Here is a 14,532-nt window from a genome sequence, read left to right as displayed (position 1 = left end):
AACAACAACAACCCAGTATAATCTCACTAGTGGAGTATGGGGAGGGTAGTGTATACACAGACCTTACCCATACTCTGGGGTAGAGAGGCTATTTCCGATAGACCCTCGGCTCCCTCCCTCCAAGAACTCCCCACCTTGCTCTTGGGGTAACTCGAACTCACAACCTCTTAGTTGGAAGTGGAGGGTGCTCACCACTAGAGCAACCCACTCTTGTCAATGTGAGTGATGATAGCAATTGGAAACAAGGAATATCAACTTCAACTATCTAGCATGATGAAGGCTTAAATAGAGGTATAACAAATAAGAAGTAAACACCTGATCTTTACAAGTTAACAAGTAGAGGCATGAATGACAAACTTAGAAAAAAGGGCTTGTACTAAGGTGTGACCGAATAGTTACGACATGGGTGTGATTATAGCAGCAAGAAGTAGACATGGTATTTGCAAGTTAAACAAGTAGAAGACATGGGCATCACAACAACAATTGAGATAGAGATCAAGGACAATAACAACAAGTCACACAAGATTTATAAGTACGATAAAAACAACTCAAGGTAAAGGTACAAACGTATACATGGGAAATAGATATCACATCATAATGCATGTCCCTCGTCCTCACCTGCACGGAAACACCCATCGTGCCATGATCTCACGATAATAAAAGCATAACAATATAAATAAAATGGCACGACATCACCCTTCATGCTTTAACTCTCAAATGACATGGCACGACATCACCCTTCGTGCTTTTATGCTCAACAATGTGGCACGGCATCACCCTTCGTGCTTTTACTCTCAATGATATGGCACGACATCACCCTTCGTACTTTTACTCTCAATGATATGGCACGACATCACCCTTCGTGCTTTACACTCTCCCTCACACGATAATGTATATACAATGGCACGACATCACCCTTCGTGCTTTACACTTTTCCTTACCAAGCATATGTATATCGATGACAAACAAGGCAGTAAGCATAAATAACATCAAGGAGAGTGTTTTAACGGATATTCCAAACAAATCCCAAATTACAACTTTCCAAGCCAACAATGATTCAATAAACCCTCAAGAACCGTATTATTCAAATACTTCCACAAATCTTATAAATGATCCACAACACAAGTATAGAGTCTAGTATCTCAAGAATATAATGATTACGCATAGTGATGACCGAATTAGACACGTCAATGTATACTCAGAACTCCGTCAAATTTGATCAAGTTATAATAAGCTAAGTCTTGATTTATAACATTTAATACTATGTTCTTAGTAGCTAAGAGTCAAGTAAGGCATGAAGCAGGAAGGTCGCGTAATTCTACAAACACAAATATAACATAATCCACCCCTCGAGCATGATTAACCTTGGCACTTACATATACGCTCGTCACCTCATATATGTATCACCCCCCGTATGTAGCAAACAATGTCAAATAGGAGAAAAAATTCCCTCAATAAAGTTAGGCAAGATACTTACCTCAATTCGGCTAACTCAACACTCAATTTAGCCTCTTTTTGTTTTTACAAATTTGCCTCCGCTCAGTTCAATCTAGCCAATGACTATTTGAATTCATCACACAATGCAAGAGAAAAAAAATCAATTAATAAAGCTGTGATGTTTATTAGATTTCTAAAAAGTCAACAAAAGTCAAACCCCGGGCCCGCCCGGACAAAACTTGGGTTCATGGGTAGGTCTTGACTACCCATAGCCGCACGAGTTCAAATATATGTTTTGTTTTCAAATCCGAGTCCTATTCGACTCTCAAATCCCAAATTTTCATTTTTCAAAACTTTGACAAAATCCCTAAATTTTCCCCTAGATTTTTCATGAACTTGATGTTAAATCTTAGATAAAATCATGAATATAGTTGAGAATTGATTAGAGGTACTTACCCAATTATTTGGTATGAAAATTCCTTCAAAAAATCACCTCTCATCGAAGCTATGGTTCAAAATATATCAAAATGAAGCTAAGTCTCGGAATTCTCAGCACTTAACAGGTTGCAGATGTCGCATTTGCGACAGGGGGTTCGCAAATGCGAACCCCGCTAATGCGAACATCTTATCGCAAATGCGAACAAGAAGGTTGTTTGTCAATGTCGCATTTGTGACCCAATACTTCGCAAATGCGAAGACCAACATTCCGCAAAAGCGATAAGGTTCTTCGCAAATGCGAATTTTCCCCAGCAGCCCAGACTTCGCAAATGCTATAGCTGCTTCGTAATTGCGGCTGTTGCATTTGCGACAAAACATCGCAAATGCGATGTTACCAGCATCGGCAATCAAAGATAATGAAAAATCATTCTGAAACTCACCCGAGCCCTCGGGGCTCCAAACCAATCATGCACCCAGGTCCAGAAACACAACACAAACTCGCTCGCGCACTCAAATCATCAAAATAACCTCTAAAACCACGAATCGGATGCCAAAATGCTTGAAGATCAAATTGAACTTCTAGAATCGCAAGCGAGCGTCCGAACCATATCAAATCAACTCCAAACAGCGCCAAATTTTGCAGACAAGTTCCATATGACGAAACTAACCTACTCAAAGCTTCAAATCATGCATAACAACCTTGAAACGATGAATCACACCTCAAGTTAAAATCAATGAACTTTGAAACCTCAACTTCTACAACCGATGCCGAAACCTATCAAATCACCTACAATTGACCTCAAATTTTGCACACAAGTCACATTTGCCATTACAGACGTATTTCAACTTTCAGAATCGGAATCCGACCCTAATATCAAAAAGTCCACTCCCGGTCAAACTTTCCAAAAATCCAACTTTCGCCAATTTAAGACTAATTCGACTATGGACCTCCAGATTACAATCCGAATGCGCTCCTAAGTCCAAAATCTCCCAACGGAGCTAACGGAACCGACGAAACTCTATTCCGAGGTCAAATGCTAAAAAGTCAAACTTGGTCAATTCTAGAGCTTAAATCTTGAAGTTCATTCTTCCAAATCGATTCCGGATAACTTGAAAAACCAATACCGACGATTTACGCAAGTCATAATACATCGTGCGGAGATACTCGAGCCCTCAAAATACAGAGCGAAGTGCAGATACTCAAAACGACCAGTCGGGTGTTACATCCTCCACCACTTAAACATACGTTCGTCCTCGAACGTGTCGGGAGTCGTTTCAAAGATATCAAATCACGATGTAACCTTACTATGCATAAACCCGGGGGTGATCCCACGTCACCATGATCCACATAAGCCTGCCAATACAACATAACTAGAGATCTTTATTTTGACCTTGGTCTTTAAACCTTAGAACCCAATCTCTATCATCCAGAATTCATTACAAGACCCGAATCCCACATCTACACAATGTATAAGTCTGAACAAGTTGTATCAAGTTATACCTATAACCCAAGATGTAATCACATGATATACCCCATCACTTCGACACTCACAGTAGGAACTGCTGACCACCATTACTGCCCAAAAACAAATCCGGTGCCGGTAGCAAACCTCGTATCGATTAGGACCTCGTTCAAAACCCCCATACCCTACCGATGATGAAAGAAACACGCATAACTGCTTAACCACTCATCTGTTCAAAAAGCCAAGAAACTCACTCATCCGACTAGGGCCATTGTCCAAATCCTCAGCAAAAATATAGTTTTATTCTTCCAAACCTTCTGCATCCCAATACAATAGTGCAAATCTTAGGTCTAGAAACCTCATCTCAGCCAATACAAGCAGCCCCACTGACAAATATCAACAATAATCATATAGAGCCTCACACAACCCGATTCCGTACACTAACAAGTAATAATTCAGACATGACAGATAATAGTAAGAAAACTAAATAAGAAGACTACTGAGCAAGTTAAGTAGGCAGGAAAATTTTAGCATTTTACTATGAACTATTTTCAACAAGGTGAAAGCAAAATACACGAAATAGGAATAAGGAGTCACATTTCATCACTGTACCGTTGCGGCGTACAACCCGATCCTATCATATCAATCTACATAGGGTACCTATCGAGCCATAATACTCGAGCTCACTAATCACATGTGCGTCAACATCAAGCATAACAGAGTGCACAAAAATATAACTGTGGGAACATTATTATAATACCGAGAAGGACAAGCACAACTATGGTGCAATAAGCAAATCAACATCATGAAGTCCACCTTTCCCATAGTGCCATGAGGCCTAAACTATACTGCAATATGCGTGTGAAGAATCATGTAGCCCTCACAACCCGTCACAGTATAAGAGAGAAACATATAACATAAACCAAGGCGCGAATAACATCCATTCCGCCCGATGATATACATGTGGTAACAACTGCGCAAGAACAAACAAATCTGATCCGATATAGAATACACATTCTCATTAGGCTCAAAAGCAACCCCCAAACTAATTTCCGATCATCCCCAAACATGTAATTAACCTTCCAAAAGTCCATAGCAACCTTTCCATAACACCTACCATCAATCGTCCAATCCTCAACATTTCTTCACGACTCGCAGTCAAGGAATAGTCTGCCACTAGAACATCCAGTCTCTAAACCTCGCGATTACCAGAATCTTCATATCCAATTTCAACACCACTACTCAAATGGCTGATGTGTCACCCACATTCCATCATTCTACGGAAAAATACTCATAAGTCAACACACAATGCACCTGCCAACATGCGAACTCTCCTCCGGTGGGAACAGATAGTGCCAGCAAAACCTTAGACACCTGAATCGTCCATGTCATCAAGAACTCATATCCCTCCCTCCAAAACTAAACTGCAACCTTGTACATGCAACTTTTCAACCCCATACGGCGCATCGCCCCTAACATGCTAACTCGCGATACTACGAAAATCATATGGTCAACTCTGAACCATAAGCAAATTGAACACCTCATCAACCAAGAATCTTTCATTTAACTCAATCCAGGAGAATACCACCATACGCAATATAGCTTCTATACTTGTGGTAAAAACCAACTCCGACTGTGGTCATAACCATGATAAATTCTTCGGAACTCAGTAACACATAATCGAGTAATCAGAACTAATCACCTCTAACTCAACCGAGTCACGCAGACTGCCAACCCGAAAGTAACTCAATCCGATATGACCGCCCTGAGGGAGCTTCCTGGGAACCCGAAGCCATTTCTTGCATCACTCCAACATTGACATGTAGACCTTTCTTGACAAGGAAATACCGCAGATCCGATTACCATTCGCTACCTTTTTCAAGCCCACCAAACTAACCTACTCGAAGCTTCAAATCATGCATAACAACCTTGAAACGATGAATCACACCTCAAGTCAAAATCAATGAACTTTGAAATTTCAACTTCTACAACCGATACCGAAACCTATCAAATCACCTCCAATTGACCTCAAATTTTGCACACAAGTCACATTTTCCATTACGGACCTATTTCAACTTTCGGAATCGGAATCCGACCCCGATATAAAAAAGTCCACTCCCGGTCAAACTTCTCAAAAATCCAACGTTCGCCAATTCAAGACTAATTCGACTACGGACCTTCAGATTACAATCCATACGTGCTCCTAAGTCTAAAATTACCCAACGGAGCTAACGGAACCGACGAAACTCCATTCCGAGGTCAAATGCTAAAAATTCAAACTTGGTCAATTCTAGAGCTCAAATCTTGAAGTTCATTCTTCCAAATCGATTCCGGATAACTTGAAAAACCAATACCGACGATTTACGCAAGTCATAATACATCGTGCGGAGATACTCGAGTCCTCAAAATATCGAGCGAAGTGCAGAAACTCAAAACGACCAGTCGGGTCGTTACAATAGAGGGCTAAATTAGATACCAAACTAAACTTCAGGACCAAACATGCCATTCTCTTCTTTATTTATGAAAAAATGGATTTAATTAGCATCCGCTTCCACATGGAATAGAGGATATAAATACATTCAAACTTTCGTATCCCTTCGGCATTACTAAAGGCAAGTATTAGTCAAACAAGTTATCAATTTTAAAATAAAATAAAGTAGAATTCTCTTTACTTATTACTAACTTTTTAAGTAGTGAAAGAAAACACAAAAATTTGGTCCAATGAGAAACTGAAAATGTTATACTATTAGTGATAGCCAATGGTTATGTCACATGTTTGTTGATTGAAGTAGCTAAAGGTACTACCTTAATTCTCAAAAGTGAAATTCCTCGTACCAATAATTGCAAAGTAGGAAAAACCTTTTTTAGTGCGATTTTGCCATGTCCATAGACAATATTACAAAAAACGTGCAGCCAAACAATGTCCTAATGATGGTTTTTCAATCATAATGTTATATTCCCATGAATGATTAAGGTTCTACGAGTAAATAGAATAATCTAAGAATAATATCCTAATAACCAAAATGAAAATATAACTATAAATGGATGTATTTTTAGATATTCAGGCCCTCTTGGCATTTAAAATTTGTAAGCGCAGGACAAAAATGAGGATTTTGCTATAGGAGTTAAACAAACATAGAGATTAGCTAACGATATTCATACAACAACTATATAAAAATTATTACCATCTTGTTTATTAACCACATAAAAATTCATTTTGCATGTATTGCGTGTCTATATTGAAATTAATCTTCATCGTATTAGGGTATTTAATTTGATAACCGCCGATGTTTTAACACCCAAATAGTTATTTTTTTGGTTTCCTACTCGGTGTTCGATTCCCGTATTGGGACCCGACTAAATCCGATGCCGGAAAGTTCCACATTGGGATTAAAGCGCTCCCTAACAAAGGCGACTCCATACCCAGGGACTCGAACCCGAGACCTCTGGTTAGGAATAAAGTAGTACTTACCACTACACCACAACCCTTGTTGGTTAGCCAAATAGTTATTAGTACTTCTTTTACTCCATTTAATGTGATACTATTTTTTACTAGCCAGTTTCAAGAATAATGTCAATTTTCATATTTAGAATAATTTAACTTAAGTTTTATTTTACCATTAATAATATACTCTTATGGAGTAGTCAGCAAAATATCACAACATGCTTAACATTACAAGTTACTTAAGGCTCGTTTGGTACAAGGAATAAGAGATCATTAATCTTGAGCTTAAATTTGAGATGGGTTTATCTCATATTTGTTTGGGATAAAATCACGATATAATTAATTCTGAGATTAGTTATTCTTGAATTGTAGTATTATTTTTATCCGTATATAAGAGTAAAATAATAATTTCGGAATAATAAATCCCGAAATAATAAATCCCTTATAGTTTTGCTTTTTTCCTAAACTCTACTTACAAGTAAACTACACCACATAAACAGAGTATCACTTGGCAAATTCCTGTGTTTTTACCAAATAGTGAAATTTATTAAAAAGAGATGTAAAAAGGATACTTTTTTTTCTTTTAGCATTTTCACATTCCTCGACCTCTAAAAACTCAGTTTGACTGAGCTCTCTCTCTCTCCGTTGCGAGTAACGCGTTGCTTCGACGCTCTTCAACGGTCAGTCACAAAAACGACGTCGTCATACTCATCTTCTTCGTTCTTCCCCTAGCTAGGGTTTTTCTCTTGTATCATACTCACCTTTCTTTCTCCTCAATCGAATGTGATTTTAAATAGAGAATATCAAGGGATTGAGAATGTTCGAGAAATCGAAGAAACAAAAGTGTTTTGTGACTGAAGAAGATATGTCCACTCTCTTACAAAGGTCTCTTTTTGCTTCTTCATTCTTTTTTCTAAATCATTTTTTTTGGTATTGATATTTTTGTTTGGTGATTAATATTGAAGGTATAATGCAACAACTGTACTGGGAGTGTTGGGTGAGGTGGCAGCACAAGTTGCAGCAGATGAGAAAATTGATTGGAATGCATTGGTGAAGAAGTCTACAACTGGGATTACTAATGCAAGAGAGTATCAAATGCTATGGCGCCATTTGGCTTATCGCCATGGTTTGCTAGATAAATTAGATGATGCTGCACAACCTTTGGTATGTCAATCATCGCCAAATTGTTTGTCTTTCTGCGTGTGTATGTGTGTGTATTTTTGGGGCGAGTGGCAGAGCTAGGAATTCTGACAAGGGTAATTAAAAAAAAAATACAAGAATGTCACACCTGGGATTTGAACCTGCAATGGAAAGCAATTTTTGAATCCCTTTCCCACTACACTATAATCTTTCCCTGCGCCAAGGGGATTCGACAATTATGATTCATTTTTACCCTATTTGTGTATCATAATTTTCCAATGAAGGCAATTCAATTGAACCCCTTGCGCACCCTAGCTCCGCCCCCCGTGTGTATGATCGGAGCAGTGTATTTTTTTTTTTTTTGGGGGGGGGGGGGGGTGTTTGGTGGCTTCATTTGGAAGGAAAGGTCCAAATAAAGCAGAATGGATATAAGTGATTGACAAAGTTGAATCAGCTTGTTTGTGATTGAGCCGTAGATGTAGTTTTGTATACTAATTTTTTCTTAGTGAAAGTAATATTTTATTGAGATAGTAGGGGAAAACTCCCTATATAAGAAGTATACCAAAAGTAGAGAACCTACATGAAAATATACGGTTCCTTACAAAAGACGCCCAATCATCTATACCGGCAGGAGTAGTGGATGCTCCAAATTTAAGCAAAAAACAAAAAGCCCCCAAGCTGTAGGAAGTAATGTTCTCCCTTTAAGCTCTTTTGTTCCTTTCTCTCCAAAGTATAATACCCACATTACTGCTAAGGGCGTCAATTGCTTATGTTATGCATAATCTAAATCAATTTTGATAAATTGGGAAATTTCATGCGTGTTAAAATTTCAATTGCTTTTTGATACAATGTGGAGTTGCGCTTTAGCTTATGTGTTGGTGAACTTTGGATGTTGAGAATGGCTGAATATAGCATTTCCAGCTTTCTATTTTTCCTTCTTTTCCTTTCTCAATCGCCTGTCTTCTAAGTGTTGTTTTTTGATAAAAAAAATTTGTGCTGCTTGCATGTTTGTATATGTGTGAATAAAGTATATATGTGTGAATAAAGTGTAAAGATGCATTAATTTTCAAATTTCACCCTTTCTCCAGATTGGGAATAAATATGGCCTATTTCATTAGGTTTTGGGGTTTAATAATGTACTAAGCTTGGTGCTGTACATATGTGAACATCTTCATTTATCTTCTGCCTGGAAGGATCTCTTTTCTGGCGGAATGTTGTGTACTCAATAAGTGACACCCAGAAAACAATTTTTTGGTCCCTAGTTTAGTGTTTTTCCTTTTCTTTTTGTGAGCTTTGTTTGAATAATTAAGTGGCAGTAATTTTAGGAGCATGTATTGATAGTTGATGTTTGGTGGTGAAAGATCCACCTTATAGCTTGAACCTTATGTTGGTGATTTATAATTCCATGACTTTGTTTGTTGATTTTGTACTTTTTGATGACAGGATGATGACAGTGATTTAGAATACGAGTTGGAAGCTTTCCCTGCTGTAAGCAGTGAAGCTTCAGCAGAAGCGGCAGCATGTGTCAAGGTAGGTCAAATAATCTGCCCAGAACGCTGTAATTGTGAACAATTATTTGGCTGAACAGCTTGCATCTTTCATATGCACTCAGTTTGTGTTGTGGATAACCAGTTGTGTGGTTTGGGGGGAATCTTGGCCTTTGACAGGTACTAATTGCTTCTGGTGTTCCAAATGATACCAATATGTTAAATGGTTCAACTGTTGAGGCTCCATTGACTATAAATATACCTAATGGCCAAACTTCTAGAACTGGTATGGATAATTCATTCCATGGTACTTCTATGCACGGGACAAATATTACAGTCCCAGTTGCAGTGCAAAAACAACCATTGGCAACTGTGGCGGCTGCTGAGGGATTGGATACCCATGGACTAGCTTGTATCAACTTGCCTCCTCGACGAAAGCGTAAACCATGGTCAGCAGCAGAAGACATGGAACTCATTGCTGCGGTCCAAAAATGCGGTGAAGGAAACTGGGCAAACATATTGAAAGGGGACTTTAAGGGAGACAGAACAGCTTCACAACTCTCTCAGGTTTTTCTTTGTATATGATGAATATATCTATCTTTATCAAAATACTGACTATATCTATATATATTCTCCAGTTTTAATTACTCTCTCTAGTTAGTAAATGCTTTTAACCTTGTCCTTCTTAAATTTTAGCACAAACATGGCGCTAGTTAGCACCGTAGGTAGAAATAATAACATCGTAGTTGAATTGCGTTCTTCTTTTTTGCTTTTGGTGTAAATCTGAATATATATATATATATATATATATATATATATATATATATATATATATAAGACCCTGAGTCAATTGTAGATGCTCTAGATTCCTTGTTAGAGGAGCAAGGAGGGTAGATTTCATAGCTTTCCTCCTGATGTAACACCTAATTTTGGACCAGCACAATCTTTAGGCTGATGTTTTATATTAATATACAGAAACTGATACCTTCTCAAAAAATAATTGTTAGAGAAGGTAGTCATCTTTCATTGCTTAGATTAATCCTTGTCTTGGAGTTAAAAGAATGTTAATTTTTTCGGATCCCTTGTGGTTCGCAGCTCACTAAATTGATCTCATCCAAAATTCTAACCCCTCTATTTGCTCCAAAGAGTAAAAACCAAGAAAATAGGTCATTCTCCAGCTCAGTTAATTGATAAGTTATAGATTTGCATGTTAGTAGAAAAGACACCTATATCGGGATATTTTCGTGAATCATTCTAGCTATATAGCTAGAGTTTGCTTCAGTATGAACCTAATGATAGAGAGACAGAAGAAAGATCTTATCAGATTGATAAAATAGAGCTGTTTCTAGTGCTTCACAAATGATAGGAAAACTGGGAAGGAAATAAAAAGAAATAAAATTAAATGAAAGTTGGGTGGAATACCCCTTTCTCTGTCAAATGGTAAGATGGTAGTAAGGAACATAGAGACGTCTCGCGTGCGGATTTTCCTCAATCTTGAACAGTTGGTGTGTTTACCTCAATCTTGAATTAGGCAACAACCAATTCATGTCTTGCAATATCCAAAATTTAACAGTTTGGGAATATATTGTTCCTCCACTCAGACTGACTTCCATGATTCAAGCGTTAGGTTCTGATTATTTAAAAAATGGCAAGGTATGATGCCATGTCCTTTTGGCAGTTGTACGATGCATTTAGTAGTACAAGTAGCATGCCCAAGGTGCTTTCCTTCGGATGATATTACCTATTTTAAGGAAGAGGGGATGCCGTACTTGACAAAATAACAGTCCAATTATTTAGGATCACTATTTGTCGATAAACCTCGATTGTGATGTAGCAGTTATCCTCTGATCTATGTGGTGTGAGGTTATGGACCAATTTTAAGAACTTTTTGTGTCAGTTTTATGGTATAAATTAAAAACTTTATACTTCTGATGTAGGATTATTACATTCCTTGGAGGATAACTTTTCCTCCCGTTAACCCCTCAATATCTAATGAAACTTCTTACTGAATCCCTGCTACTAGTTTGGACCAAATATTAATTCAATCATTTTAGATCACTGTTTCTCGGTAGACCCCAATTGTGATGGAGCAATTATCCTCTCATCTATGTGGTATGAGTTTATCAGCCAATTTCAAGAAATTTCTGTTTTCAGTTATATGGTATAAATGGAAACTTTATACTTGTTCTGATGTAGCACTGTACATTCCTTAGAGATAACTTCCCTTCCATTCTTCGCCTCATTTAGGTAATGCTTGCACCAAATCATGCATCTCAACAAGAACTAACCAAGTATTTGCCTTTCCTTTTGATAAAATTACATTAATTCTCATGCCCCTGTTTTCAAGAGGACAACAATAAACAATAATGTAGCAAGTAGAATTTTATATTAATAAAAGAACCCACCAAAAGAGAATGTTGTTATTACGAATAGGAAATTATAACTCTAGTATTAGAAAGCTAGTCATCAAATCTGAAATCAATGCTAAAACTACATCTTTGCATCTGAATAAAAAATTTAATGTGGTTTCACTGCCTAATTGACACGACTCATTTTACATAATTTCACTTAATTGTAGTTTTTTCCAATTCTTTTATCTATATAATTGTTTTCTTGTGTGTATGATTATTGTTTCTTGCATTACACACACGCGCACGCGCGTGCATGCACACACGTATAAACTTTTCATCATCTGCAGTATTATTATCTAAAAGGTGTGCTTTAATTGCGTTTTACGCTTAAAGTGCAAATGGAATTTGGCGCTTTTGGCAGTTTTTTACCGTTGACAATACCGGTGAGACCTTTAGTTGCAAGCTCTATCCTCCCAAAGTGTTAACAAGTTTTGGTATGCAATCATTTATTGACAATTTTGGTGACATAGATGTAAATGGTAAATGGAGTAAACTTAGTGGTGAAGTCATATCTAAGTATTGTTTCTGTCTTCATTTACATCTAAATATTGATTCTTTAACTTCAACCCAGCATTTTGGTTGTACTAAAGATAATCCTCCTAGTGATATCTATGTCAAACAAATAGTTGGAGATAGAGTGATAGACCATGGATGTCCGTTGTTATCTAGTATGGTTAGGATGTCTGGGTTATTCCCAGGTTTCCCGGGTTCGAATCCCGGCAACGGAATGAGATGCAGAAGTGTGTATTGGTTTAGCTAGCATGGACTGGACGTAAAAAAAGTAAATAGGAGAAGTTGTAAATATTGTGTCTGTTGTCAACTATCATTTTGCATTTTAAATTTACCATGAGATTATGAATGTTTTTTTTTGTGCAGAGGTGGGCCATTATTAGAAAACGGCAGGGAACCATTGTCGGGAATGGCTCACAGCTTTCAGAGGCTCAGCTGGCAGCTCGTCGCGCAATGTCCCTAGCTCTTAATATGCCTATGGGAGATAACTTGAAAGCAGCTTGTCCAATCAGCGCTGGCGGTAATCCTCTCAACTCCTATATGATGTTAATGTATCTGTTCCCACACTCCTGATGGGAGAAGGAAAAGGTTGAGGGTGAGGGGGAGGATAGTTATTGTTGAGATACTGTCTAGAACTCTACATTGGGTGTGTCAGATGGCTGAGAGTATCCTGTGATAATCTGAATGTATGTTGTCATTTACAGTATCTGCAGTATGTCTGCAAAGGGGTAATTAATTATTCAACTGTTCAATGTTTTTTCTCCTGGAACTGCTCAACGTTCAATAGTTAAGAAGTTTCAGTTGTTCAAGAGTCTTTAGAAGGTCTGAGTCCTATATTCCAATTAATATTGACGGCATGCAAAATACATATAAAAATTATTGCACGCTGATCTAGGAAAAGCAAAATTCCACAGTGGATTAGGAGCAATTTCTCTTTTCAGCATGACTGAGTTATTTGAATGGGTGGAGAAAACATGGGAACTCTTCCCTTCTTAACCTTGTATATCAGAGGTTAATGCCATTCTTGCATACTGCAGTTTTAACCCAGGTTTTTGTGTTGTTTCAGTGGGGCAAAATTCAGGCGCTGGACCTAGTAACTCTTCACATTCTGTTGCTGCTGACTTTGCATCTGGTGGTGCACAATCCCAGCATCAGCAAGATCCGTTGTCGTCAAAACCTCGGATAGTCCCAAAAAAGCCATTGCCAAAACCTAATACGAGTCCTGATTCAATTGTCAAAGTTGCTGCTGTGGCTGCAGGTGCCCGCGTTGCTACCCCTTCAAATGGTGCCTCATTGCTCAAGACAGTACAATCTAAATCTGCCGTCCAAATACCTAGAGGAGGTCCTGCAGTCAAATCTCATGTCCCAGTTAGTACAAATGGCTTGCCCAGTAATGTGCACTTTATTTGTACCGGCCTGGTGTCCCATTCCACAGGCCCATCAAATGCCTCACGGCCTGAAACTCTGCAGGTGCTGGGCCACTCTTTGAAACCTGTATCATCGGCTGTTCAACCTAGCCTTGCTGGTACTTCATCCAGACCAAATGCTTCAGCTGCACCTGATGCCCCAACATGTGCTCCAGCTGCTGAGCTTGAAGAAAATACTAAGCAAAAGCTTCTCCAAAAAAGTCAAACTACCACTCTGTCTAATGCACAAAGTGAGAAACAAGTAGGAGTTGTAGGTGCTTCTGGTGATAAGGCACTACCACCACAAGTCCAACAAGATAAACTTCCTGCATCAAGCAACCCGTTCATAGAGAAAGCTGAAGATCAAACCTCATCGTTCGGTGATGAAGTAAAGGAGGATAGACAAGATGATCAAGATTCTGTTCCAGGCATTCATGTTCAAGAAAAGTTAATAAATGATACAACTAATCCTAGTAAAGCACTAGCTAGAACTGAGAATGGGAGTACTAATGGTTGTGATCTCAATAAGGCACCAACTAGAAATCAGAATGGAAGAGAATGAAATGGAGTGACTGGGTTGGACCAACTATGCATGTAAAGATAAATGCATGTTAATTCTTATCTTCCTTTTTGGTAGTTTTGCCTTCTTCCTTCTTTAATGTAAATGTGTAGGTTTCTTGCAAAGCGTTGTATATACTTGGGTGACAAATTACAATTCCTTGATATTCCCTCGTTAATTATTGAATATCTCCATGTGTTATTATTTCGTTATCTTGAGATCTCTTTTGCAGGTTG

At 38.1% G+C, this 14,532-nt stretch overlaps 1 protein-coding gene across 2 annotated transcripts; it reads left to right on the top strand.

Moving 5' to 3' along the window:
- Positions 1-7,368: 7,368 nt before the first annotated feature.
- LOC104093530 (uncharacterized) lies at positions 7,369-14,508 on the top strand. Of its 2 annotated transcripts, XM_009599283.4 has the most exons (7): positions 7,369-7,463; positions 7,581-7,668; positions 7,749-7,947; positions 9,367-9,453; positions 9,591-9,977; positions 12,698-12,851; positions 13,398-14,508. In XM_009599283.4, exons 2-7 carry the CDS (start codon positions 7,601-7,603, stop codon positions 14,297-14,299), a joined length of 1,797 nt encoding a protein of 598 aa, XP_009597578.1. In that variant the 5' UTR covers positions 7,369-7,463; positions 7,581-7,600; the 3' UTR covers positions 14,300-14,508. The 2 variants fall into 2 exon arrangements, with proteins under 2 accessions (XP_009597578.1, XP_070047679.1); XM_070191578.1 differs by having other exon boundaries at positions 7,390-7,668.
- Positions 14,509-14,532: the final 24 nt, after the last annotated feature.

Source organism: Nicotiana tomentosiformis, chromosome 12, assembly GCF_000390325.3.
Source record: "Nicotiana tomentosiformis chromosome 12, ASM39032v3, whole genome shotgun sequence".
Classification (NCBI taxonomy): Eukaryota; Viridiplantae; Streptophyta; class Magnoliopsida; order Solanales; family Solanaceae; genus Nicotiana; species Nicotiana tomentosiformis.
Note: the sequence above shows the minus strand (reverse complement) of the source record. Positions and strands in the feature narration are given on the sequence as shown.

What these genes read in the sequence shown, in the direction of transcription:
- LOC104093530 (XM_009599283.4), top strand. Translation starts at nt 7,601, where the DNA reads ATGTTCGAGAAATCGAAGAAACAAAAGTGTTTTGTGACTGAAGAAGAT. An exon ending in AAGCGGCAGCATGTGTCAAG is followed by an intron (nt 9,454 to 9,590) that starts GTAGGTCAAATA and finishes GGCCTTTGACAG; the next exon opens with GTACTAATTGCTTCTGGTGT. An exon ending in CAGCTTCACAACTCTCTCAG is followed by an intron (nt 9,978 to 12,697) that starts GTTTTTCTTTGT and finishes TTTTTTGTGCAG; the next exon opens with AGGTGGGCCATTATTAGAAA.